Source organism: Microtus pennsylvanicus, chromosome 12 (assembly GCF_037038515.1).
Source record: "Microtus pennsylvanicus isolate mMicPen1 chromosome 12, mMicPen1.hap1, whole genome shotgun sequence".
Lineage (NCBI taxonomy): Eukaryota > Metazoa > Chordata > Mammalia > Rodentia > Cricetidae > Microtus > Microtus pennsylvanicus.
The window spans coordinates 18,155,049-18,179,829 of NC_134590.1; the positions used below are offsets into that span (position 1 = coordinate 18,155,049).

The following is a 24,781-nucleotide window of genomic DNA, read 5'->3' on the forward strand; positions in this document are numbered from 1 at the left end:
CATTAAATTTATCATAGCTGAGCCCTACACTGGCAGGTGATAATGGTTCGGAGAACTTCCTTTGGGTGGTCTGTTTCTATTTAGCTTATCATAGCTAGCTCCTACACTAATCATATCCATTAGAACACATACATATATACACACACACGTATGTTTTTGTCACACAACAAAATCTTTATAAGAGAGTTTTCTGCCAGGTAGTGGTGGCACATGCCTTTAATCCCAGCACTCAGGAGGCAGAGGCAGGAGAGTTTCTGTGTTCAAGGCCAGCCTGGTCTAAAAGAGCTAGTTCCAGGACAGGCGTCAAAACTACAGGGAGCCGTGTAGCAAAAACAAAAACAACAACAATAACAACAAAATTCTATTGCTAATGCAGAGAGGAAAACAAAACAATGGGTCCATCTCTCTCAAGTTTTGAAGACATTTTAGACATTATAGTCTCCGAAAGAGAAACACTAACTTTTCTATAAAATTTCTTTAGGATTCAGGTCTGGAAAAAATGGCTCAGATGAAAAAACAAACAAAACAAAACAAAATGCACGCTCTGTGCAAACCTGAGACTTGGAGTTCAGATTCTAGACACATTGTCAATGTCAGGAATAGTGGTTTGCCAATGACGTCAGTGTCAATGCCAGGCAGGCATAGTTGCTCACCTATAATGTCATTGCTAGGTAGGCAAAGGGGCTTACTCACGATAACACATGAGGTGGATATTCTAGGTTCTCTTTTGTACTGTAGAGACAGCTCCATTCCCTCCAGATCATTGCTGCCCATGGTAGCTATTCAGCTAATCCCTTCAATTTGTTAACTGGGACCCCTTTATGCCTCTCCATGACCAGGTACCTATTCCAGAAAAAATAATTCCTCTTGTTGAAGGGTAGGTTGTACAGAACAAGAACCAACATGGTAAACTTTCAGAATCGTGTTCCTGTACAGTTTCTCTATGCATTAGCTCACCCTGGACAGCTCATGTCAGTGTCCTAGTGCTTGTTCTGTGATTGCTCAGATTTTATCTTCACACAAGAACCCGACACTGGGATGAGAAAAGGTTATCATAACATCCTGTTTCCATGGAGCTTCGTGCCACCTTCAGACACTCACTGTGATCAGAAGCATGGGCTCCTCGTCATGTTTGCAAGCCCCTGATACTATTATTGTTCTGTTCTATTCTTCACACAACTATTATGATGTTCTATTTCCTTGATTATATTTGACCTTATCCTAGTGACATCTTTGGTTAAAAACAACAACCAAGAAAATACCACATAGGTCTGAATTGTTACAACCCTGTGTAATATTCATTATACCAAACCAGAGTTCTGAATTCCCATTTTTATATTTATTCGTGATATTGGTGATTTTTTATTTTGCTAATTATTCTTCATCATAATTCTCTTCTTTGCTACTTGACTGAGTCCATTATAGTTTCATCTTCCTTATATTCAGTACAAATTACATGTCCTAATTACATGGTTTACATGTAAAACTGTGAAAAAAAACAATCAAAACAACAAATCCAGTAGACCAAGTCTCATTTCTGTTCCTCTCAATAAACTTTGGTAATCTATGAACTGCTGTAGTTCTTTATGTGGGAACAACAACCCAAATGCCATCCTTTTCAGAGATTCATTGTTATCTGAGGCCCATCAATTACATTTGTGATATTAGATCTTGTACCAAACAAAAAAGAAGAAAAAAAATCATCATGGACCAGAAATTATATACAGTAGTAACCTCTGTATAATGTTGACTGTTGAAAGTTAAAAAGTAAGTTTGATTTTTGTAGTATTTTTCTTATATTGCATTAAATATATTCAAATGTTGTAAAATATAATATAAACCAATTATGAACTTCAGAGAGAAATCATTTGAATGTAAAAAAAAATATAGTCTTAGGGTCCTCGCTGCTTTTAATATGCATTTTTCTTTCAAAAGGCCAGGGATCCTGGGTAGAAGAAAATGTTCCTGGAAACCATGGATGGTTGCTCTTACTACCACGGCTGTTTCATTGGCTTTAGCAATAGCCATTGGGCTCCTTGTTTACTTTTTGGTGTATGGTAAGGTCACATTTTATTGTATTACTTCGGAAATTTGAAGACTGAAAACATATATTTTTAAACCTTAACATTTTCTCCAATTACAGAATAAAATTTTCATTAGAATAAATTTGAGCAATAGTAATCTTTAGTGTAAAAAATCATTTCTAATAGCCAAAACCTGATGCTATTCATGTAATACCATTTTTTGAATAGCACAAAAGTTCACATGATATGCTATTTATGGTGTGATGATATATATATGCTAATAGTAAAATTTATTATAGTAGAATTTTTAAATTTGGTGTTGACCTATTGTATTATGACATTAGTTAATTGCTTAGTATTTTAAATTGTCACTTACTATGAAATACCACCTATAATAAATAGGTAATGATTGTGCCAGAAAAAAATGCAACCATGGTGATTATAAAGATATATGATCTTAAAATGGTTAGGGGAGATACTAGCTACATCTATTGGATATTTAATTTTCTGAAGTGCACTGATGTATGACTGTCAGTTTGCTTAATGTTTCTATAATAAGATGCTTTATAAAACGGGATACTTTATCAATGAAAGAGGCTACAGGTGACAGTGATACAGGCTATTTTGGATGACTGCAACAAACTCCATCAAAACAGTTGGTGTGGGATTCCCCTCTGTATGCTCTAAATATGTTTTATTACTATTTGTTAACAAAGAAGCTGCTTTGGCCTATGGCAAGGTAGGATAGAGCTAGGAAAACTAAACTGAATGCAGGAAGAAAGAAGGCAGAGTCAGAGAGACACCATGTAGCTGCCGAAGGAGAAAGATACTACTGGTAAGAAAGATCTCAGCAGTAGACCACAACCTCATGGTGGTCATAGATTAATAGAAATGGGTTAATTTAGGATGTAAGCTATATTGGCCAAACAATATTGTAATTAATATAGTTTTGTGTGATTATTTGGGTCTGGGTGGCCAGAAAATGAACAAACACTCTCCATTTACAAACACAGAAGATAGCATTATGGGAGGAGTGCGTGTCAGGGCTGAGTAGTGCCTGGATCACATAGAAAGACAGAACACAAGAGACAAGAAGGAACACGACTTTCATAAGAATTAATCACCTTTAAGGACTAACCCACTGTGTAAAGCCAATATTAATCTCTGAGCAATCATGACAGTCAGCTCCTCCCCTCCCCACTTGTCAGATTCATGTCGCTCAAGATTATTATATGGAGGACTGAGCTTCCAGCATAATAATCTTCAGAGAAAAATTATGCATTTTGACTTCTTTCGCTCAAAGTAATTAACAGAAGTTATCCATCTCTGTTCTGCCTTCCAGATGAGAAGACTTATTACTACCAGGCCTCCTTCCGGATTCCCAGCATTGCATATAGCTCAGATTTATCTATAGAACAGTCAAGACTTCGGATAGACCTGAAACAAAAACTCAGCAATGAGGTAGATCTATACTTTGCTACTACCACCATTGCTACCCTGAAAGTATATAATGTGGAGGGCAATAGGAGAAAACACCTGAACACAAATTCATATATACATATACAAGCATTTGCATACATACATGACCTGCTAAACATGTGAATATGCATACACACCACAGCGGGAAGCCAAATACAATGTAGAGAACATTGCTAGTTTATAAATGATACAATGCGAGTCAGATTCAGTCTCTGGTGCAAAGTTTATTGGTTTATTGACTAACACACAGTACTGGTTGCAAATAATGTAAACATTTTCTGAACAGTTAATATGAAAACCAGTAACTAAATTTGATTTTGTGTATTTTCTGTATAAAATTTAAGTGATAATAATAGTCTATATGTGTACATGAATGCATATATACCCAGAGCATGCCAGGTTCCTAGGATAATAATTTTAAGTGACTTCAATGTTTTTTATAGTAGATTCTCTAAATATTTAATATATAATATATATTAAATATATATAAGGATATATATATTAAACATGTATAAATAAAAATGTTTCCATAAGAAATGCTTCTAGATATGCTAAAAAGAAACACGTGGCCACTTGTTTTACTAACAGTTATTGATCTCCTGAAGCACATCTCCCCAGTCTGTCTAATATAACATCCCACGACATTTCATTGAAGAGGACTTCATAAATTAAATGATGAGTAAATAGCACTAGTCTTATAGAGCTCATTTCACTATTTGGCAGCACTACTGAGATTTGTGCAACTGCCTACTCAGACACAGCCTGGTCAAGGTTAGCTTGACCAAATGAGCTTGATGAGTCAATGACAATAAATGGGCTTGCAAGAACTGCCATCCTGTTACCATTGTTCCTGCTTCGTTAAGAAATAAGTTGGCTGGGATATTTTACCATCGATGAAGTATCCCATATAGTAAAGCCAAAATAGTACATTGTGGCATTCGTTGACATATTTTATTCTAAGTAAATATTTTGTACATTTCTTCTGATAAATAATCAATTTTGTGGAAGTACCTAACTGTGTGTGCATCATCCTCCCAACACCAATGTCTGAAGGATCAAAACTTCACGTAAAACTGTTTTACCAAACCTAAAAATTGATCTTTCCATCACACTCAGAAACTAACATGACTGAGTTTCGAGACACAGATGTCAAGTTGATGATGAGTCCATGCATAACAACCTTACACAGTCTCTGGGCTCCAATTCCTGCTTTTCAATTGTCTACCTTAATTCAGCTCTTTGTGCTGTTCATCTTCAAACACACATAGAAAGTTCTTCCAATCATGGGAAGGGTTATATGACAACAGGATTATACTCAAATGAACATCTTTGAGATAACTATAAACAAACATTAAAGTAAAGGACATTTTGTATCACAGCAACCTTTAAATTAGCATTTTTAAATGTACACAATTAATACTTAACAAAGTTCTCTTTATTCTTTTTCAGATAGATGTGATTTTTCACAGATCCAGTTTAAAGCATCATTATATCAAATCTCAGGTTGTCAACTTCAGGTAACCACAGTTAATAAATTCATATGAGGGAAAAGCAACTATGTACTGTGCAGTTATTCTTAACCTGTTTCCTTTGCAGACAGGATGTAAAGACTTTACATATACCAAAGAAAAGCTAGCAATTTCTTCTCACAATGCAATTGCTCCTATACTGAGCACAGTGGGAGAGCTTTTTGAGTAATCATGAAATATGTTCTTCTCTTCATCCTTTGAAAAGACAAAAGATATTTCAATAGAAAATTCCTTCAATCTTAGTTACTTCTGTTGATTATACTTGTTTTATAGTAAATACCTACTAGAAATATTTTAAAAAACAAAAGTCTATATATATGTATATATAGATATAGATGTATTTATATGTGATATAAATACAAAGTTTATTTATAGATGGTATAAATACAAAGTCAGATTTATGATTTTCCATTCTCCATTATGATTATGATTAAGTTTTTTAAGCTGAGGGTAATCTAGGACTTAACATCTGTGTGATATATAAAGGAGATAATCATGACAATAAGCTGCATGGAGTATTTTTTTTTTCTAAAAGCTACAAGCAATATTGAAGTACTAATAGTATAGTATTAAGAATAATTACTAGACCATTGCCTTACATTGGTGCCTTTCTTTTTCAGGCCAAGTAATGATGGTTTGAAAGCAGACATACTGATTAAATTTCAGTTTCCCCGTAACAGTGTGGGCACTTTGAAAAGACAAGCTGATAGCATTTTGCACAAGAAGTTGCAATCCACCCAGAGCTTCATGAAGAGAGACACTTCATTACCTAATCTTAGAGGCAAGAAAGACACTCTTTTCTTCTCACAAGAGCTAACACTTTTAATTATCATCTGTCTCCCGAGAAAGCTTCTTTATTTCACTATAAAACAAAACCGTTTTTATTCTAGGTCTCTGAGTCACTAATGAACAACTTCTCACTCATTTGGCACCAAAGATTATCTTCCCTTGGTTGGTATGAAAATAATTATAAGAACTGTATGATTACCTAAATATAAAAATATTTTTTCTCTTATTAAAACAAACCTTGACAACATTTTTAAATTAAGTAACAATGTTTGTGGTATTTAAAATTAGCCTAACTTCTACTATTGATACACTAGATCTAAATCTCTTTTATTTTGGCAAGAGTTTCCCCAACTGAATATAGAATGATGATATGAACAAAATAATCATAATATGTCGGGCACAAACATGGTCTAATTGCAAGTGGAGTTCATTTTAGATTAACATATTCTTCCTACAACACACAAGATATACTTGACCTGGGACATAGAGTGAGCTGAAGAAAAATGCCAAACCCTTTTAGAATGTATCTCAGCCATAGAAAAAAAATTTAAAAAAAAATTAAAAAACCTATCTCACTTTCAACACAGACATAAAGAGGTAGTTGATAAATATTGAGTATTTGAGATTTTATTTTTTATTTTTTTCTTGAGTATGTGAGATTTTAAAAAGGTCTTTATAATTCTCAGACAGCTGCTAGCCTCTAAATTAACTTAGAAAATTGTTGTATTTAATTAGAATTTTTAAAATATGAAATGAGATTGGAAAGCCAACAGCAAATTACAAGTTACCAGTATATCTTCCCCCATTACTTTTCTCCCCAAAATTGTTTGAGAGAGTGAGAGTGATTGTGATATATCAAAAAGAAAGTTATATTATAGGTTTTGCCAAAGTCATAAAGAAGAGATTTAGTGAGGGCACATGCATATCTGAGATACATTTTTATTTTTTATTGATTTTTATTGAGCTCTACATTTTTCTCCTCTCCCCTCCCTGCCTCTCCCCTCCCCTCCCACCTTCCCCCAAATTCCCCATGCTCCCAGTTTACTCAGGAGATCTTGTCTTTTTATTTATTTTTACAAGTGTGTGTGTGTGTGTGTGTGTGTGTGTGTGTGTGTGTGTAGGTGTTCATGTGTGTATGGGTGGGAGGGAGCAGGGAAGAAGGGTACACATACCTGTGCTTCTATGTTGCTGTAGAGGCCACACATAAACATCAGACTTCTTCCTCACTCAGTCACTCTCTACCAGTGAATCTGGAGTTCACTGACAGGTAGACTAGCTTAAGCAAGCCCTGTCTATGCTTTCCCAACTCTAGGGCTACTCTGTCCTGCCTGGACTTTTAACATAGGTGCTAGGTATCCAAATTCCAGTCCTCGTGCTATGTGACAAATACTTTACCACCCAGGCTATCTCTCGGGTTGTCACTTTTAGAAATTTAATTTTTATTTTGAATTCCTCTTAAGACAAATATTAGAAACTCAACTTCCTTATTACTATAGTAATCCCATCCACACCACATCCCTTTATCAATCCCTACCACACCGCCTCCCTATATTAATCACACTACACTCACCTCCTTCTACCTTATGGGATATTGATGTCCTTCACAAGATTGCATCCAGACTTCCATCATTGTTGATCCATATAGACATCAGCTAATCTGTCCCCTAACAGAACTTCAGTCTCCTGTCTAATTAAGTTATTTCACACACACACACACACACACACACACACACACACACACACACACACACCCCTGTGCTCCACAGACTTGTTTAAGAATTTCTTTGACTTTTTATCTTTTTTCTTTCACAGCACACTATGCTTCCTTGGGTGCAGGAAATGTTTGTGCTGCTCAGTGATGCACACTCATGCTGAGCTCAGCACTGGGAGGGGACTGGATCTGGCAAATGTTTGCCCTATAATTCTGTAAGCTAATTCAGTTCTTTGAAAGTGGGCGAGATACAAAAGGAGTCTCTTAAAAGTCAATTTCAGACTCATTCTGTTCTCCTTAATGTCTATTTTCTTTACAGTTTCATTATGATGACTCTCATTACTCTACCCTAATTTCTCATTATTTGAACCTATACATTTCTGTCTTTAACAATTGTGAGGAATTTTCTTATTTGCCTCCATTCTAGAAAGTCACAAGTATCCATGTTCTATAAAGTATCCCACAGACACCAAAGACTTTGCTCACTTGGGTCCATTTACTCTGCTCTTAAAGCTGAATAATTCAGCTACTGTCCTCAGGTTCACTGATGTTGTTCCTCAGGTTCACTGATTCTGTTCCCATTATCCTTCTGCACTAGGAATATCATCAAATCAGTTGGTCTGTTATCACTGCTATTATTTTTTTATATGACGGCAATTTTTTCTCATCCCTATCATTTTCAATATTCTTTTTATTATTTCTACTGCTTTGTTAATATTTTCCTATGTTTCACTTATTACAAGATCATTGATTATGGCAGCTCTTCAAAATCTACATCAATTATTTCTAACATTCTAGATCTCTCAGAATTAGCATTGGTTGTTTGTGTTCTCATACAAATTGCAGATTTCCTATCTTGTTTTGTTTCATTTTATATGAGACTTTGTATATTCTGAACATGATAGAGTAGGAGAATCTTAATCCTGAGTAAGTATTTTTTTTCCATTTAGCACACATTCAATCTTGCCTACATTGAGAGTCTAAATTCTTGCCTACTTCTGTTATTTCAATGGTGGTTTAGTCTTGGAGATTCTTGCAACACTATGCTGTTTTGCTGCCTGCTATTCATGGCTGTAGAATGTGCTTCTCTGGACTGCCCTGTAGTTTCATACTCTGTCCATGGACCTGGATCTCCTAATGCCACTGAGTAGAGACAGGAATCTATGGATGTCTCCACAGATGGATAGTTTGTCCACCAGTGTTTTGGTCACAGCAAGGGAACTGGGATGGTCAGGGGATTCCTGGTGTCATTGCTTCTGGAGAATCGACTTACAGTAGATGTCTAGGTAAATCTCTATTTTCCTTCCCTTCTTTTAGTACTTTGCATAGGAAACTTGGACATTTCCTGAGACATTTTCTTTGAACTTGTTGACGGCCACTTTTTGACAGACCTTTCTGATCCCTAGTCTAGATTATAAGTAAAATTAAAAGAAAGGTCACAAAGCCCAGCCCTTTTCCTTCCTCAAATTCTGAAGTTTTTCACCATTTTGTCACCTTTATAGCTTTGAGAGTTCTTTTACTGTAGTAAACAATTTTGACATCACATCTCTTCTACAAAATTTCACAGTATTGCTATATGATATATGCAGGTCTCCCCATGAACTGTGTGTGTGTCTGTGTGTGTGTGTTACTGTGCCACAGCTCAAACCTAGGACCTTGGGCATGTTAGATGAAATACTAACACTCCAGTCCCCCCATATACTTTAATAAACTATATATTACTTACAATATCTAATATAGCATAAATTATATGTAAGTACTTGGCATTTAGGGAATATAATGGAAAAATACAAGTCAGATTCAGTGTTTTGCAAATATTTCTGACTGAGAGTAAGTTGAATCCACTGATGCAAAATTCACAAATGCAGTGAATGGTTGCATTCATTATTACAGTAGCTGGTTGCATTTACAGAAGAAGAAAAGAGAAAACTGAGTCTGAACAATCTTGGCCCAGAACTAAAGTTTTACAATATTTCTATCAGAAAAGAAGAGCACATCTATTGAATCGTGCCTCTATATGAGACATAGCTCCATCACAGAAGTAGATCAATATTTCCTGAGTAGATAGATATTGGTTTAGGAGAAAGTTGTTAATAAGTTACAAATTAACCATAATCCACTCACTGAGAATTATGACCTAATAGAGGGTAGGACTAACGTACAGATGACTTTCATGTGAAGGACGAACTGCCTGACCTTGAGACTGATTGTCAACAAGTATTAAATCATGCTTCTGTAGACTTGTATCATGGCATCACTACAAAGATATTATACAACACAGTGCATATCTTATAGAACTCAGTAGACTATAGGTCATAATGGTTATTCATCTATTCACTCAGCAACTATGCTATTCAATTTAGGAACTGAAATCTCTGTACACCTAGAATCAATATTCTAATTGAAAGGAGAAAGTGAACAAACTGGGCAGCAACAAATAATGCTGTCCTGACAACGACCTGAGACTTCAGTTTGCTTTGTCATGGAAAGCACTGTGAAAGAAGAAATCTTTAAAGTTGAGGTCTGAAAGACAGGAAACCCTGCAGGGAATGGCCATGGGAAAAGCGTTCTGATGAAGCAGACAGCTAGTTGATTAAAGACTGCCAACAGAAGCAACACCTGAACACAGTTAAGACCTTGAAGGTCAAGGAGGAAGAGCAGTTCAGTGTGACACTGAGGACATAATAGGATCCTGGCCACCTAGGGCCAGTTAGAAAATCTACATTTATTTTAAGGGCTAGGGAAGATATGGCGAGGGGCGGGGGTTACTATTGGCAGAACTGAATTCTAAGGATGTTCTATAATTAACTTCCTAACAGGGATTCCAACTCAGTGTCCCTTGAGACTGATCTAAAGACCTGACCCTGAAATGCTAGCCAGCTTTCATCTCATATACTTGACTCAAATCTCACTACACATGCTGGCATAGAGAGCAATACAGAGTATATCATTTTCAAGTTTTATCTGTAAACAAAAGTGAAAACATGTTAGATGCAGGAGGAATTTGATACAATAGGAAAAAAATCTATGGGCCAATCCTAGATACCAGACATTGAAGATGGTTTGTAGACCTCTCCTAAACAGCTCCTTGCAAGTGGAGCCAGAATGAAAGGCTTCTACACAAGTTGGAGGACACAGGTAAAAATAGCTCTACACACCTAACTTTTACATCAATAAGTTGGTATGACATTAATCTTTCAGACAAATAACATCTGTCTATGACAATAATTTTATAATCATATCAGGATCCTCCTGAAATCCATGTGCAGTCAGAATCTTAATTCATATTTCAGCACCCATTTTCATGGCTTATTTTATTGCCTTTATATTGACTGTCTTCATTAGTTCATTTTTTTCCCAATCTGAAGATTTCATACCATGTAGGCATTGTAGTTTAAATTATAACACTTATGTCACTGAAAAATGACCTTGATTTCATTTTTTCCAGAAATGAATGCAGCACAAGCAGAGAATATTCTAAACAGTGGTGAGTCCAAGAATCTCACTGATATGTTATTAAATCAAAGACTCAAACTCACAACACTTTGGTCTTTATCTGCGTGTATCCCATTTCTCAAATACCTACAGTATTTCTAAATGGATATGTGACTTTTAATTAATGAGAACATTACTAACAGAATTTTTATGAATTTTTTAGCAATATTTTCTTTTAGTGGTAATATTCACTGCTGAACTCCTTAACAAATTCCACAAGTGTTTCCTACTTATTTTTATTTTACTTACTCATTAAAATATAAATTTTCATAGATTTAAATGAAGCCTACTAACTATGTTATGTAAAATATTATCTATTTGATAGATTTTAAAATATTATGGCTGTAATTTATCTGCAATAATTGTCAGCTATCACTGGAGTAACCTGTTATGCATAACAGGACTCAGAAAATATGAAAAACTAATATCAAAGGAAAGTTACTTTAAATACACTAAAATGAGAGTTAACTTTTAATTATTAATGATTTCATTGAAAAATATGTATACTCGGTCAACTTGACTATCCATCATCCTCATGACATTTACTGTTAATTTTAATGAATATTTTCAAGGCAAGACACATCATTAAATATTTTCATGCTTAATTTTGCTGAAGACATCTAGATACATTTACAAGTCTCTGCAAATAACCATGTTATTTTTGTTCTGGCTGGCAGATTGTGGCTTGGGGATGGAGTACCCACTTACAGCAAGAATTGCTAATGGCAAACCTGCAGACAAAGCTTCCTGGCCATGGCAAAGCAGCCTGCAGGTGGATGGTATCCACCTCTGTGGTGCATCCCTGATTGGCTCCCAGTGGCTCCTGACCTCTGCTCACTGCTTTGATACGTGAGTCCTCAGGTTGCTCTCTTTGAAGTCCCAAGCATCTCTGCTTCTCACATTCATATTCCATAATTCCTATCTCTTCTTCATCCTTTCCATGAATCTCTTAGCCCCTTGCTGGCAGGAGTAGAAAAGAAAATCAATTACTGAAGAATAGGGCAAAGGATAGATTGCTTTCAGTTCCAACTGAATGTATCTTTTATAGTAATCTCAATTTTAACTAGAAACAAGTCAACAGTGAAAAATCAAGTACGCTCACCAGTTTTCCTGAAATAGATTGATGTTTTCTTTTAGTGCCATTAATTATACCCCAACCTAAACTAACATCTGATGTTCTACATGAATATTATGGGCTATATGTTTATATTCTTTGTACACTGTTAAATATTTGACATATTTCACTGTTTGAGAGAAAGAGGAAATATGAAAACCCTAGTGAAATTCAAATAAAATGGGGGAAATATTTTGGATAAAATGCCCAATGGAAAAAAGTCATTAAAAAATAACATATGTCTACAAATTAATTTTTTTCTGAGCCTCTATCTTTTTTCTCTCTCATTTTGTCTATGTCTTCCTCTCTATGAACCTATGAATAAAAATTTATGACTGTGCATGATTATAAGTATGTATGAGTATTTACAGAAATATATGTAGATGATTATATCTAGTATTTTTACTTTCTTCAAATAATATATTTTGTATATTATTTATATAAAATAGCAGTAATATTTTGTTTCCCTTAAAATGCATACTCATTCTCAAAAAGGGTAACTCAACCCACTTTTAATGGAATGTTTCTTATCAGCTATGAAGCAAATTATCAGGATGGGAAAGTCTAAAAAAATAGTGGGAAAGTCCAAATCAACTATGATTTTAAAGAATTTGCCTGTCCCCCACATTTAAATCCCATTGCTCATCCAGAATCCTGGGCAACTTTAGACCAGAAATGAACTCACCATGTTTGCTTCTTTTAATTTGTCATCAGTTACAAAAACCCCAAACTGTGGACAGTCAGTTTTGGGACAACCCTAAGCCATCCACTGATGACAAGAAAGATAGCGTCCATCATTATTCATGAGAACTACGCAGCTCACAAGCACGACGATGATATTGCTGTGGTCAAGCTCTCCAGCCCCGTCCTGTTTTCTGAAAACCTGCGCAGGGTCTGTCTCCCTGATGCTACTTTTCAAGTCTTGCCGAAGAGTAAAGTGTTTGTCACTGGATGGGGAGCTTTGAAAGCAAATGGTGAGTATATCAGGAAAAACAAGGATTCACACATGCAAACCTAAGTTGCTCCTGCGTGGAAATTCCCAATCAAATAAAAACATATGAAGTATAAATCAAGATAATCCCATGACTGTCACTGCAAAAAACTATGAAAACTTTAGCTATAAATAGTACTTATATACTTATATTTGATATAGTGGTTAAGATAGCAATATATAGACAGTCATTTTATAGACTATACTTTCATACTCTTAGAACTTTGTTTTCAGTTTATCAGAGCATATTCATTCAAATATCCTCCTTTCTGTCCACATATTTCATATGAGGGGGGGTCGGTTATGTCTGTCTGACTCATAGAATTTGCAAGCACTAATTATGATAATCCTAGAGGGCCACAGTGCTAAACCGAAAGGGCCTCGGCAAGGAATCCAAAGACCTGTTCCTGCCTGGTATTAAATATTAAATGGGAGCCTCTGACCCGTGTATCTCTGAAGTTGGTAACAATATCACGTTAAGACATATGGCATTTTGTTCCATTAAATAATACTCAAAAAATAGCAAGCACAGCCTTTTAGATGTAAGCATGAGTTTTGGGTTCCTATGCTGCTGCTTCTCCTTTTCCTCCTCCTTCTCCTTCTTCTTCCTCCTCTTCTTCTTTCTTCTCCTCTTCCTTCATTTCTTATTGGAAATGGATTTTTCGGTTATTATATTTTCCTCCTCCTAGATTTTGCCCCAATTTCCTATCCCCTGTTTTCCTTTAAGAAAGAGCAAACCTTCAACAGACAACAGCCAGGTTTCTTGCTAACCCCATACTGGCTCCCTCTATCAAGATATCTCTTTTCTTCCCTATGGAGGGTTACCTTGCTCAGCCTAGATACAGGTGGGAGGGCCTTGGTCCTGCCTCAAGTGCTGTAACCAATTTTGTTGACTCTTATGAGAAGCCTCTGCTCTCTGAGGAGTGGATAGTGGGTGGTGTGAGGAAGCTGAGGGGGGAGAGGAGGGAAAGGGAACTGGGATTGATAAATAAAATAAAAAAAAGATTGTTTTAAAAACAATTTTTTAAAAAGTTAAAAAAAAAGAGGGGAGACAACAGCCAAATAGGACAAGACATAATAAGACAAGACAAAAGCCCTCATATAGAGATGGACAAGGCAACCCAACAGAAGGAAAAGAGTTCCAAGAGCAAGCAAAAGAGTCAGAGACATACCTGCCCCCACTGTTAGGAGTTCCACAAAAACACCAAGCTAACAGCCATAGCATATATGTAAAGACTACTAAGTCCCTAATTTCTTAATTATGCCAATTCTTCTCTTATTAAAAGAACAAGAATTTCCTATGAATGACATTTTTAACTGAAGCAGTAAATGGAAACATGAAAACAGAATAGCTTAAACAGTATTACATTCAAGTAAATGGCAATTTTGCATTACAGTCAATGCAAACGAATCAAGTAATGTGGTTAGTGAAAAAAGCATGACGGGTTGTGCTCTGTTTCTATTTGTACTGATGTTTTGAACAGAAAGCCACACCAATTTCATCGTACACATCATCCTTCTCATGAAGCAATTGGATCCCATAGAATGAAACGTCATTCTTGATAATGCTAGTCTTTCGAAATGATTTATAAATTGGAATTATCTAGTTTCTCATGCATTTATTGTTTCCCTATTTAGGTCCCTTTCCCAATTCTCTCCAAGAGGTTGAAATAGAGATCATAAGTAATGATGTATGTAACCAAGTGAATGTGTATGGTGGAGCTATATCATCAGGAATGATATGTGCTGGGTTCTTGACAGGAAAACTGGACGCCTGTGAGGTTAGTATACTCTAATCCACAAAAACTGCCTCTACTCGATAAGGATGAAATCATTGATCACAGAGTGATGTCATTTAGCACAGTTCCATGAAATTAGCTTGTGGAGGACAGAGGTGTGAAGAGGGACTGGAGAACAAGACATACAGCTCCTTATGAAACATCATATTGAACAGAGCTATCTAAGGAAGGTTTTCAGTTGAAAATTAGAACTCTTGGTAGAGATCAGTAATCCAGCCTGAAAGTAGAAAACAGGCAAGAAGCCACAGAATCAAGGCTCAGTCAACTAAACTTTGAATATCTCATTCCTATTAACTTCAAGCCACAGTGAGACAAGATCTGCTAACCTTTGTAATTAAATAACGTATGCCCAAATAGAATTACAGAATTGGGAAAAATGATTACCTGTAGTCACTCCTTTAAACATAGTATATAACAGATTATTTTTCAAATTATAGAAATAGCATTTTCTTCATACTTACAACAAATTTATTGCAAGCACTAAGCATTTAAGCACATTATCAACTCCAAACATGGCTATTTGAAGATCTAAAAATAACTAATGAATTAAATATATGACCTATAGCATTTGTGACTGGGCACCAGAACTTAGTGATTTCTTGAAGAATTAATATTGGCTCTGATAACTTGGCACATGTGTGACATTTTTTGTGTGCATGCATATTTATTGACCTGACATTGGTTGTCATACAATGATAATAAACATACATTCATTTATTCAGCTATTTGTGAATCGCAGGTTACTACAGACATTGCTGAAGGAAACTGAAATTTAAGACAAACACAATGAGTTTACAATTTCTTTAGGGCATGGGTTACTAAAACAAAGGAAGAAAGTCAGGGTTTAGCTTCACATTCTAGAATACAAGGTATCTTTCCAAATCCCCCCTGAGAAGGAGAGGCAAGATGTGTATCCAACATACAATGGAATCACAAGACTCAGAGACTAAACATGATCTACACAGGAGCTGACATTCTCGGCTCATTGGCTTATACTTCCTTATTTCCTTTTACTGGCAGTGGTAAGAGCATGAGGAACGCAACTGTAATGGAGGCCTGAGGGAAAGCAGCTGAGGAGGGCTGCCTTAAGTCAATCAGGGTTTTCACGCTGTGCACCAGACACTGGAAGAGACTAAGGATAGGAGGAATGTGGAAAGGAAGGAGCCTCAAAGTTGCTTCAGGAGCCTCTGCCTCCTCCAGACTCTACCATTTCCCTCATTCTAAGAAATTGTAATAATTGTATTTTTTATTTTTGCATAGGATAAAGTTATTAAGTAAAGATAAATTTTAAATCTTTTGTTGAAATCTTATATTAAAAGTAACTGAGAAATACTCATGGTTTAGGTATTTGAAGGTGTTTACTGGGGACTTGCCATAGCCTTTCATTAATAAATACTGCACATTTGAAAGAACATTCCAGAACACTCTTCTACTGATTAGTAAGAGTGGAACAAGGTGAAAATCTAATTTAAACCAAGGCATCACTTCTAGCTAGTAGAGTTAAAGAAGTTTTGTGGAAAAGTCGTAGTGTTCGTTTCGGATATGGATGTATTAGACAGGAGCCAATTAGTTTTCATCTCAGAAACAATATTTCCCACATTGATTATATTTCCCTTCTTTTCTAGGGTGATTCTGGAGGGCCCCTGGTCATTCCACACGATGGAAATATCTGGTATCTTCTTGGCATTGTTAGCTGGGGAATCGACTGTGGAAAAGAAAACAAGCCCGGAATTTACACGAGAGTGACTCATTATCGGAACTGGATTAAATCTAAAACTAACATCTAATGCCATCCCTTATTCAAACTGGAGCGTCACACACGGCCTCCGGCAAGTTTCATTCAGTGTTCATTACCGGGAACGTGGTCATCTAGTTCGAGCTGCAAACGAGAATGGTGTGGTGACCTTAAATCAGAAGGGAACAGACTTTCTTCCGCATTACTGGAACGTTTCCACCATCCTTGAACAGAAAGGATGCTGTCTGCTCCACAAAGCATCTCCTTACCGCCCTACTCACCTCTGTTTTCCTACTTCATATTTTTTTCAATTTACAGTAATCGGGAGATTAACTAATACTAACTGCACCGCCACTCTCTGCTCCTCTCCAGACCCTTCTCTGGTGTCTCCATAGTTTTTGTCGTCTTCATAGAGAATTCTCTTTGGCAGTTTGTTGGTCCACTGACTAGACGGACCAAGTTACTCAGTCTAAGCCAATGGTGACAAATGATGGGGCAAGCACGAGACCAGAGACTGGGACTTGGAGACGGCAATGAGCAGGTTCATTTCCCTTCATCTTCAGATACGTATTGAATCTTTCCCTGAAGCGTCATATTTATATTTGTACATATTTTACTAGACAATTTAGCTGATGTATATTTTGAAGCAGTGGATGTTTTAATCACATAAAAGATTAAAAGTGATATTTTTGGCGCCCTTTCATGAATAAAATGCAAATGGGCAAGAGTCTAATAAAGTTACTTTCAGTTCCATATCTAAAATGAGAGATGTTGCAATACTTATACAAATTTATTTTTTCAATTGTACTTTATATTATCTTAATTCACTTTATTTAACTATTTTTATTTTCAACCAGATTTAGAACAACTAAGTACTTGTAAGATGGGAAATTAGCATTAATTAATTCCAAGAAAATGTAAATACCCGATATAAGAAGCTAAAGTACCAGTAGACATTCATAAAATATTTTTTATAAAATGTTGGCAAAGGTCTTGTTGTGTAACAACTGAATTTATTGTTAAATAGCATGTATATTCTACGATAGAATATTTATATAAGACATTCAAATAATCAGGAAAGCATCTTTAGAATACCTTAGTTTCAATGATAAAGTTGGTATTTTCATATGTATTTCGTTGTCCATTTTTTAATCTCACCTGTGAGAATGGAGTAGTGTCAAACCAAACTCAGAATTACTCTGTACAGCTTATCTTATTTTTATAATTGATGAGTTAACTGTTGTGTTAAGGTTTTCATTGGGGTTTTGTATTGATTCATGCCAAATATATTACACTGTACATACTGAAAGGTATTTATGATAATAAACCAATTTTGTTTTCTCTGAGTTGTCATTGAGTGATGGTTCAACTTTCACACCATTGACATTTTGTCACAGATGCATCTTTGTTTGGGGAAGTAGGGAGATCATTATAGGCACTTCTGCCACTTGGCAACATTCCTTACTTCTACACGAGATGCCCGTAGGACACAAAGCATCACTAAGCCCTACAAGGTACTCTGTCCAATATGGCAGCCCTATCCAGATTTAAGTTAATTTTTAAAGTTAAAATTTTATTTCCTCATTTGCGCTAATCATGTTATAAACAAAATACAAAAAAAATAGCCATATGTGACTAATGGCTGCTACTCTGTCACCACAGAAAAGTCTAAAGATACAACTTTACTATCCTAGGAAGCGCCTTTTATGATCACTTCTTCATTCATCTAACAAGCTTCTTGAACCTATGATTGAAAGGTCCCATAAATAAAAATGTCACAGCTGTGTTTAAGATTCTAAAAGTCTGGTTGACTTCTTATATAGTTATGAGTACAGAGAGTTGGAATGTTGCAGGTCCAATTATCTGAGTTTATCTTTAACCTCCTTAGGAGCCATTCATTGCCCACCTCTGTGTGGGAACTAACATTCTTGTGACTATTTGGTACATTTTTTTAGAATGTACTAACAGAAAGCTAGCCTCCATGAACCCAAGAGCTAAGGATGTCCTCATATAGCTTGGGAGGCCTGCCTCACAGTCTTCTTTGTTTTGAGGTAACTTGCTATGTAGTAGTCACACCAAAATATTTCATTGCCTTAATTTGTACCTTTCTTTTGCTCTATACTTATAAAAATTTAACAAACTTGATACCACATTAGAACATGGCTTTTTAGCATAACTTGAATATGTAGTTCCAGGTCATCATAACTCATATTTGGTCCAGAATATACTATATCTTATTTGCTTTGAGGCAATAGCTGCATTTTTTGTATTGATAGCCTCCATATGTTAGATATCAGGCATTCCAGATGTATATACAGCTGTGTTCAAAACCAGGTCTCTACTCTCAAGACAATCAAAAAAAAAGTTAATGGTATCTTGGATAATTGCCATCTACAGCAGTAAGCCCCTTGAGGCGCATGTATTGGCTGCCACGCCAGGGCCATGTTTATGTTCTTCTGATAACTGAAACAAAACACTTCAAGATGTAGTAGCGCAACCCTGTACCCAGGCGAGGCTGACGTCAAAAGCACAGAAACGGAGTTTTTAACCTACCTAGAAAAAGATAAAAGAATATTACCAATTAATGGTGTATTAAAAATAAAAAAGAACACTTTTTTTTAAAATTGACAAAACTATTTCTTAACCCAGGAAGAGGTATTTATAGCAATCAAACAAAAAAAAAGTAAGAATTAACCATTGAGGTAACACGAATTGTACGCGGGCAAGCAGCCAATCAACTCAAATAAAATAAGAGCTGCACCATACAATCTGTCGTTACAATTTCATTATAATCGAGTCTAGGAAATGGGAAAACAGCTAACCAGTCCCACTGCTGCCTATGATAGACCAAATGTGCTACTATAGTGCCATCTTCTGGCAAAGCTTATTTTACAAAGTGCACTCCTCAAGAAAATGATGTTTAAGGTTCTCCTTGTAGATGATATTTAAATAATCTGACATCCTCTCCCCCTGTTCTCTAAAGCAAATTGAAATGTAGAGTTTTGTGTATACATTATAAAATGTGTATACATTTTATGTCACACACATAAAAAATATATTCATACATTTACTTCTTATTTTTAAAATAAGATGTTATTCTTATACACAACCTGTCAATCAAAACCAGAGCTCATGACCTTTATGTGTCCTGTCCAAAACTGAATCGTGGTCTTCCCATTTTTGTGGCAAGCACTTTATCTGCTAAATTGTCTCCCCAGCTCTAGGACTGCTTCAGTCTTGGGAGTTTATCAGTGTGATTCCCACGGGGAAAGCTAGTTGGAGCTAGTCAGCAAATGGGAGTGAACTGAAATAGTTAATGTGGCCTGTAAAATCTCAACCCTGGAATTCATCCCAAACCTGTTCCTTAAAAATCACCTTGACCCAGGTAATGGGCAGGCTTGGCTCTTCCGCAGTTCACAGTGCCAGATAAAATAGCTGACTCCTCTTGGGAAACGTGAAGTCATATTCCAAAATAAACACTCTGAACTTCCTCATGAGAATAATAGATGAGATAGCATATTCTCAGACACTCAAGGATGTAAAATAGACCAGATGTCAAAACTTAAATAGTTGAGGAAAGATGTCACCTTGATCAAGAAGGAGAATGCTGTTAAGACTGTGACCATAAGATGCATAAAAAGATGGAAATATTAGACGTAGGACAGAATGGAAATGAGGGAGGATAGCTGATGAGATCAGTAGCCTCACAGATACAACTAAGAAGTGTATTAATTAATAAGAAGTTCAAAATGATTAGCCCCCTAGAAAGGAAAGGAGAAAATATGTAAATGAAGTTTAAAATTTTCAGAGATATAAAAGATAGACACAGAAATGCCCTATCAATAGAAACCTCGGGGACTGGAGCAGGGGCTCAGCAGTTACTCTTGCTCTTGTGTTAGTAGCTCTTCTGTTGTTGGGATAAAATATCACGGCACAAAACAACCTAAGGAGGAAAGCTCCACTTCAGCCTATGGTCCTGTAAGGACAGAGAATTTAATCTATAATGGGGAAAGCATGGTAGGAGTGGGAAGCACAGAGGCACCAAGAACAGGAAGTGAGGTCTAACCCTTTACAGCCTAACCTCAGTGATCTACTTCCTTCAGCTAAGCTGTGCCTTCTCCAAGCCCTATAACCTACTGAATAGTGCCACTAGCTGGGAACCATGTGCTCAGAAATACAAGTCTACGGTGACATTTCTCATTCAAACCACCACAAATGTTAAATTACATATCTTGGAAAATGCCCCCTAGTTAATGAGTTGTTCTTTACTCAGTTACCCACTCCCTCAGTTGAGTAGGCTCTAAAGTCATCTTCAAGAGCAGGATTGTTAATTTAGTATTCAATACCTACTCAGTCCCTTTCATTGTCAGTCACAGTACATGACAGCTAATTTATTGAGTAGAAGTATATAAAACTTGAAGGAAGGAGCTGGGCAGCAGGATGAAAGACTGCCTGTGAAGAACCTATAAGCTGTGAGGGGTCAGCGAGTCAGCAGAACAAACTGCTGAGACATCATTCAGTGGTGCTAGCTTAGGTTTCCAGTTCCATAGGGCTTTGACCCATGCACAGCAGATGTGTTGTAAGTAAACAGTCCAACTCTGACAATCTACTAGATCATCAGCTGCTGCTGACTTGAGTTTTGAAAATTAACTCTTATATTTAGAATTTAACGAATTGTTTTCATTTTAATAGACACATAATTATTTACACATATTTATGAAGAATAATGCGATGTTTAAAGCCAATGTATGTATTGCATAACAACTGATTACAGCAACAATCACGCCATCACCTTACATTTTCATCATTCACTTATGAGCTCATTCAAAACCTTCTATTTTATTGTTTAACTATTCTGTCGTTAACTGTCTTTAGTGTGTCACTGACAACAAGAAATTATGCCTACCCAAATCTACTGTTATTTCCACAGACAAACATCTGCCCATTTCCATCCCCCTTTCTTTCATCTATCTGGGGTAACCACTTCTATCCTCAACTCCTATGAGGTGGGCTATGGATTCTAACATGTTCCCATTCCTGTAGAGTGCAGCAAAGCAATTTGAGATGGACTAATAACTTTTCTGTCTTTGCACAAGGCATCCTTTCGGTTTTCAGCTGCCTACGTCTTTGTAACTTGCAAGGGTATCGGAGTTTCTCTTGTGTTGCCGCCATGAAAGACTCTGACATCGTAACTTAAGAGAAAAGGGCTTAGTTTAGCTCACATTTCTAGGCAGTCCACCAGAGCAGGGCAATGTAATTGGCAGCAGCTTGAAACACCTGGTCACGGGGCAACCATAATCAGGAAGAGAGTTGTGAATACCTGCTAGTTCTTTGTTATCTTCTCTATTTACAGAGTTCAGGATTCCTTCCAGGGACTCACCTCCACAATGGGCATATCTTACCATCCTCAGTCAATGCCATCAGAATAATTACTCACAAACATGCCCAGAGGCTCACATCCCAGGCCATTCTAGGTCCTGTCAAGTTGACAACTATACTAACCATTAACCACTTCATTCTTGTCAACTCGAAACTAAAACACGTCATTTCTAATCGGTAATCTCTTGTATCTATAGACTCATGGTCATCTGATAATGGAAAATGCATTCAAACTAACATCAACTGTTCCAAAAAGCCTTAACAATTTCAACACTATAAAAGTCCCAAAACTCTTAACCGTAATCTCTTAGAAAAACAAAAATAATTTGCAAATTTCCAACATCTAGTGACACAAAATACCATTACTATTTTAAAGAAGAATGACAAGGGCATAGCAAGAAATAATCACACACAAAAAAAGAAAGAAAGAAAAAAAGAAAGAAGGAAAGACAGAAAGAAAGAGAGAGAGAGAGAGAGAGAGAGAGAGAGAGAGAGAGAGAGAGAGAGAGGAAGGAAGGAAGGAAGGAAGGAAGGAAGGAAGGAAGGAAGGAAGGAAGGAAGAAAAAAAGAAAGAAAGAAAGGAAGAAGGAAGAAAGAAAGACCACCAAAATTCACAAGGCAAACACTAAATACTGAAGCTCTGTATTCATCTAGGGATTGTAATGTAATCAACTAGACTCTAAAAGGCTTGACATCCCTCCTCCCAGCTATGCTGCTGTGCTGGCTGGTTTTGTGTCAACGTGACACAAGCTAGAGTCATTAGCAAGGAGGGATCCTTAATTGAGAAAATGCCTCCATAAGATCTGGCGGTAAGGCATTTTCTTAATTAGCTATTGATGGGGGAGGGCCTAGTCCATTGTAGGTAGGGCCATTCCTGGACTGGTGGTCCTAGATTTTATATGAAAGCAGGTTGAGCATACCACATGGTGAAAGCTAATAAGCAGCACCTCTCCATGGCCTCTGCATCAGCTCCTGCATCTTGGTTCCAGTCTTTCTTGAGTTCCTGTCCCGACTTCCTTCAATGATGGACTATGGTGTGAAATTATAATCCAAATAAATCCTTTTCTCTACAACTTGCTTTTGGTCAAGGTTTTTCAACAAGCAATAGTAACCTTAAGACAACTGTCTTAAGCACTCAAAGATTTTTCTCCTAGGTTGCCTACATTCCATTGCCTTAGATCTCCTTGGTCTATGTTGCATGGTACTGACATCTCCAGCATCTGGAGTCTCCAGGACTGGAACCTAGGTTTCAACTCCACAGCTGCACATAATGGCTTCTCAGGCCTTCTTTCTGGGACTTCAAGCCTACCCTACACGGCCTGGCCTCGTGTCTATTTCCTGACCTTCTCAGCCTTTCATCTTCCATGCTAACAAAGTCAGTACCACAAGAAGGGCATTGCTACAGTCTAGAGATATTGCTTGGGCCTCTTGGACCACAGCCTGATCAGCATCTGTGCACTGGTCCTGGGGAAACACTTTCCTGGGCATTGACTTTTCAAAATCATAGAACTCCTTATTTTTAGGCTTATTTACATTTGATACATTTTGTTGAGAAGTCTGCACATAAGCACACTTTGTTAACATCATTTCCTCTTGTTCCTCTCCCCTCTGCTCCAACTCCATTTCAAATTCATCACCCCTTCTACAATTATTATTGTTATACATACACATACATAAAAAATTACTGAGTCCATTTATTGTTTCTCATATATATACATGTGTTCAGAGATGACCACTTGGGGATTGGATAACCCATAAGTGGCCCTTTCCATGGAGAAAACTGTTTCTTCCTTCTCTGGTATCCTTTAATTGCCCATAGCTTTTCATCTAGGGGTGAGGCCTTGTGAAATGTCCCCTTTTCATTTTGGCATGTCAGCTTGTATCTTGCATGGTCATTATGCAGGTTTTGTTTAAGCAAGCATACTATGACTACAATTTCAGTTATATGTTGTATCTAGAAGTCAACCAGCTCTCAGCAGGCATTCTTTCCCTCTGGCTCTTAGTATATTTCTATCTCTCCTCATTTCTGGGATGCTCCCTGAATCATAGGTATAGGGATTGAACTGGTGCTTATACAACACAGGGTTGTATATAATCAACCTACAGTCACCTACTCTCTGCCTTTTAATCCACTGTAGATCTTTGTACAAGGCTCTGTCTGCTACAAAAACAAGCTTCCCTATTAAGGTGTGACCTGCTTAGTTTTATGTCACCTTGACACAAGCCAGACATTTTGAAATAGACAACCTCAATTGAAAAAATAATCCCCCTGCTAGATTGACCTGTCATGCATTTTCTTGATTTGATATAGGAAGGTCCAAGTAACTGGGCAGTACCACTCCTTGGCTGGGTACTATGAGATCCTAAGCACTGTAAGAAAGCAGGCTGAACAAGTCATGGGAAGCAAGCCAGAAAACAGTCATCTTCCATGGTCTTTGCTCCTATGTCTGCCCTGAGTTCTTGCCCTCATTTCCCTTTGTGATGAACTTATAATCTAAAGGTGAAATAAACGCTTTCTTCCCCAAGTTACTTTTGGTTGTATATTATCACACAATAGGAACCCTAAGTAATAGAAGTGGGGAGAGCTCCATTATTTATGGCTATAAGAATAAGGGTTTATAATGCAGTGAGAAACTGTATTGATTTAGGAAAATAATATCAATAGTTTTCCTTACTATGACCTCTCTACCCAAAGGTGTTTGGCTAAGTTTACAGTACCCAGTTTGAATCCCCTTC

The 24,781-nt window shown here is 36.7% G+C and overlaps 1 protein-coding gene across 1 annotated transcript; it reads left to right on the forward strand.

Annotated features, from left to right (window-relative positions):
- The first annotated feature begins 903 nt into the window (after positions 1–903).
- LOC142832356 (transmembrane protease serine 11G-like) lies at positions 904–16,718 on the forward strand. Its single transcript, XM_075942793.1, has 10 exons — positions 904–971; positions 1,936–2,057; positions 3,367–3,485; positions 4,953–5,020; positions 5,653–5,813; positions 10,981–11,019; positions 11,705–11,876; positions 12,856–13,115; positions 14,771–14,913; positions 16,557–16,718. Exons 1-10 carry the CDS (start codon positions 904–906, stop codon positions 16,716–16,718), a joined length of 1,314 nt encoding a protein of 437 aa, XP_075798908.1.
- Positions 16,719–24,781: the final 8,063 nt, after the last annotated feature.

Excerpts from the sequence above, each read along its gene's own strand:
- LOC142832356 (XM_075942793.1), top strand. The coding sequence starts at position 904 with ATGGTAAACTTTCAGAATCGTGTTCCTGTACAGTTTCTCTATGCATTA. Across the intron at positions 5,021-5,652 it reads TCTCAGGTTGTCAACTTCAG|GCCAAGTAATGATGGTTTGA; the intron begins GTAACCACAGTT and ends TTTCTTTTTCAG. Across the intron at positions 11,020-11,704 it reads AGAGAATATTCTAAACAGTG|ATTGTGGCTTGGGGATGGAG; the intron begins GTGAGTCCAAGA and ends TCTGGCTGGCAG.